We start from the raw sequence: 3,731 nt of genomic DNA, 5'->3' as shown, positions 1-3,731 counted from the left end.
GGGGCGGGGCTTCGAGAGGTTACGATGGAGGTTACTGGTTGACCGCAGCGTGGCCAATCGCCTAACCGCCAATCACAGGTGAGCAGGTCAGTCCGTGGACGGCAAAACCACGCCCACGGTGGAACGCTCTTCATTGAAAAAAAAAAAACACAGAGAGAGACAATGCAGCTGTGCACTTCCTGCGTTTCTTTGAAGACAAAAAAAGACCGGACCTTCCAGTTGTTGTTACACTGTCTTCCTCGTGCCATGACAATGTATCATGCCAAGACAATTAATGTGTGTCGGGTGTTTCTGGTGTGGGCGACAATCCCCAAATACCAGAGGCAGAAACTGGATGCCTTAGTGAATGTCGCTCTTAATTGCCGGGTAGAAGACAAACACAAAGGTAAAATAACTTTTACTGGTGGCAAACATGACACAGGCACCTCCATTTTTATCTGAGTAATGTTTTTTTTTTTTAATTTTATTTACGGGTTTCTAATCGAGTCGAATTGAGTTTAAGTTCTACATTCAGAATGATACAAAAGTAAAAACATAGAAGTGTTTTCAGAAATTGCGCTGTACAATTATTACATTATTGGGATATTCTCACAGATGCACAAACATGTAATTGTAGGTAGTCGAGGTGGGGAAATTTTGAATTATTTCACATTCCTATATAGTTAATCTATAAGCACTGATTGTATTTTACAAGCCTACAATGTTTTGCTTGTAAAATCAGCAATGCAACCACAGTAGTCAAATTAATGCAGTGGTATGCAAAAAGTATGATGTCTTCATCTTAATAATGGTGGTAATCAGAGTGAGTGAGTGAGTGTAATCAGTGATAGAATGTAACTTAATACAATCAAGTACTGTACATAAGTGCAATTTGAGGTACTTGTACTTTACTTGACTATTTCCATTTTCTCTTCCTTTATACTTCCACTCCACTACATTTTGGAGGGATACAATATAATGTATTTTTTTCTCCACTACATTCATTTGATTACTTTAGATATGAGTTACTTTTCAGGTTGCGTGACGCATCAGAGCTAACAGTAGGACATGCCTACATTTATTTTATTGGCAATCAGATAACAAAAAACAAAACAAAACACATAATCAGAAAAATACAAGTAAAGTAAAAGTAAATCATAAATCAAACATGTTGACTCTAATACAATAGTTGAGTAAATGTACTTAACTACTTACCACCACTTTACAATGCATTAAAGAATCAGCTAAAATTTGGACAGACGCTGATCTCCCATCTCTGATTATTCTTTAAAAACATTTTTAGTACCAGCAGGTATAAAATTATCATGCCTCATTTATGTCCCAAAGATCAAGAACCCAGAGAATGTAGTGTCATCATCTTCATCAGCGAACAGCCCATTGAACAGTTCTCCCCCAGCCACCTGCAGCCACACCTTGTCCCCCACGTCCAGGTGCAGCACAGCACCCCCTGCTGCCTGATCCTCACTGCTCTGGTAGTTATCCGTAGTGTGGATGATCTTTGCTCCATTCTTCACGAGAGCCACCTTAACATTTCTGGAGAAAACAGTGATATGATAGGTGAAGAAATATGCTCCTGCTGCCGAGCAGGTGAATCTCCCTGTTTGTGGATCATAGTGATTCTGATTGTTGTAAATAATCTTGTCAAAGCGGATCGGAGCATTGGGCGCTGGGAGTTTAGATTGGGCTGTGAGTCCCACTGAGAAGGCACTTTTAGAGATAACAAGTTCTTCTCCCTTCTCACCCTTATCGCCTTTCTCTCCCCGACTCCCTCTTTCCCCACGGTAACCAATACTGCCTTTGTGGCCTGGAACACCGATTTCCCCCTTAGGCCCTGGCCTGCCAGGGGGTCCCAGTGGTCCCTGAATGCCTCTGTCACCTCGAAGGCCGATTTCCCCCTTTGGACCCTTTGGTCCAGGAGGCCCCAAATCCCCTTTAGGTCCTTGGGGTCCAGGCAGCCCAAGCTCTCCCTGACTTCCTTTCAGGCCAATAGGCCCCTGGACACCTTGGGGCCCCATTTTCCCAGGTGGCCCCCGTTCTCCATTATCTCCCCTTTTTCCTTTGAGCCCTGCGGGGCCAACTTCACCTGTAAATGACAAGCACACAATAAACCTCCTTATCCTTTTATACTCAGTGATAGCTATTCAATATTCCAGAAAGACAGATATAGTAAAATATGAATAAATTGTGTGTGCAAATAAAGTAATATACAACTGGTAGAAATAAACACATGTTTAAAAAAAAAGGCTACTTTGAAATGTTAATTCTGAGGATACATACCAGGTTCCCCCTTGTCTCCCCTGTGGCCATCTTTGCCTGCTGGTCCAACAGGACCAATTTCACCTTTCGACGAATGATTCAGAAATAATTATGTCATTATATAATAAATGGCAAATTCTAGGTTTATACATATTAAAAAAAATGCGTAGAATCAAGTTTTCTCCTCTAAACTTACCTTGATCACCTTTGTCGCCTCTGAGTCCATCTCGCCCGTCTCTGCCAGGTGCACCATTGTGTCCAGGATCGCCCGGTATTCCAGGGTATCCACAAACACAGCCTTTATTTGGGGTTTCCTCCTGTGCCACACACCTGGCCGCTAATAGAAGTATCAATAGAGTGACCGCAAACCTCATCTGTAACATTGTGCCTGATGCACCTGTCTCACAAAAGAAATAACCCGCTACAAAAAAACTTTTAAAGTAAAAAAAGTTTGAGCCAGTGCATAGCTCGCTTCATGAACATATGCACTACTAAAATGTGAACATGTAGCAATGAACAGGAACTTTGGACAAGAGTGACCTGAGTCCTCAAACCATTTCATTGGTCTGGCTGTGTTTTTGGCTTACTTATTGAGTCTTCCAGTTACACATCACCTCCAGCCCTGTAGACACTTCTGCAGTCTAGTTAAGGCTAATAATAAGCATACACTGTGTGTAAAAGGCCACATAGTTTTCACCTGTGGTGCCCCTTATACAGTAAAGCAAGCAGGATATTTAACTCAAACAAACGATTACATGCTGTCAGTACACATCTACACAGAAGAACATCTTGTTTTTAATTGTGCAATAAAAAAAGATTGCATTAGGAATAGATGCCTTAGAGTAATATCAGCGGAAATTTAATGCAGCAGTGCTGTAATGGGATGTGTTAAGTCACTAGACACTAATAGCCAGCTGAAATGTTAATTCATGCATGCTTTTCTTATATCTGCTCTTTTAAATGCCAACAGTCAGGAACAATTGACCCCATAAACTGGATCATTGACATAACATGTGACCTTTTGTGGTCCAAAGCCCAACCCCACATCTCTAAAATGGCTAAACACATCTGCTTATCTCATGGACATGTCCTCTCGTGTGTTATCTAGATCCTAGACGGATGGTAGCATTAACCATGTTTAGAGCACACATTTGGTCAATGAATTTCCAAGGAAAGAGAACCACAGCTATTCCCAAATACCAGTGCAATATGTGTTAGAAACAGTGAAATGCAGTTGTTGTTTTTTACTCTTTTCTTTTTTTTACACCCCCCACTAAGCTGTTTAACACCATTACTGGATTTAATATCTTAATAAAGGTCACTGGAGCAATCCAGGGTTGAATCAGGACTCTCCGGTAGAACAACCATCATCCTAATTAGTATGCCGAGCTGCTGCCCCTTTATTAGATTGTGTACAGTGAGGAGAGACAGGAGGGATGGGCGCAAGGGAGGAGCTGGAGCATTATAGTGAGATA

The 3,731-nt window shown here is 41.5% G+C and overlaps 1 protein-coding gene across 1 annotated transcript; it reads right to left on the bottom strand.

Annotated features, from left to right (window-relative positions):
- Positions 1–430: 430 nt before the first annotated feature.
- On the bottom strand, positions 431–3,677 carry c1qtnf9 (C1q and TNF related 9). The gene is made up of 3 exons (XM_030398775.1): positions 2,453–3,677; positions 2,278–2,340; positions 431–2,083 (listed from the first exon to the last, which is right to left on the bottom strand). Exons 1-3 carry the CDS (start codon positions 2,637–2,639, stop codon positions 1,314–1,316), a joined length of 1,020 nt encoding a protein of 339 aa, XP_030254635.1. The 5' UTR covers positions 2,640–3,677; the 3' UTR covers positions 431–1,313.
- Positions 3,678–3,731: the final 54 nt, after the last annotated feature.

This window comes from Sparus aurata, chromosome 19 (genome assembly GCF_900880675.1).
Source record: "Sparus aurata chromosome 19, fSpaAur1.1, whole genome shotgun sequence".
In the NCBI taxonomy this organism is placed as follows: Eukaryota; Metazoa; Chordata; class Actinopteri; order Spariformes; family Sparidae; genus Sparus; species Sparus aurata.
Note: the sequence above shows the minus strand (reverse complement) of the source record. Positions and strands in the feature narration are given on the sequence as shown.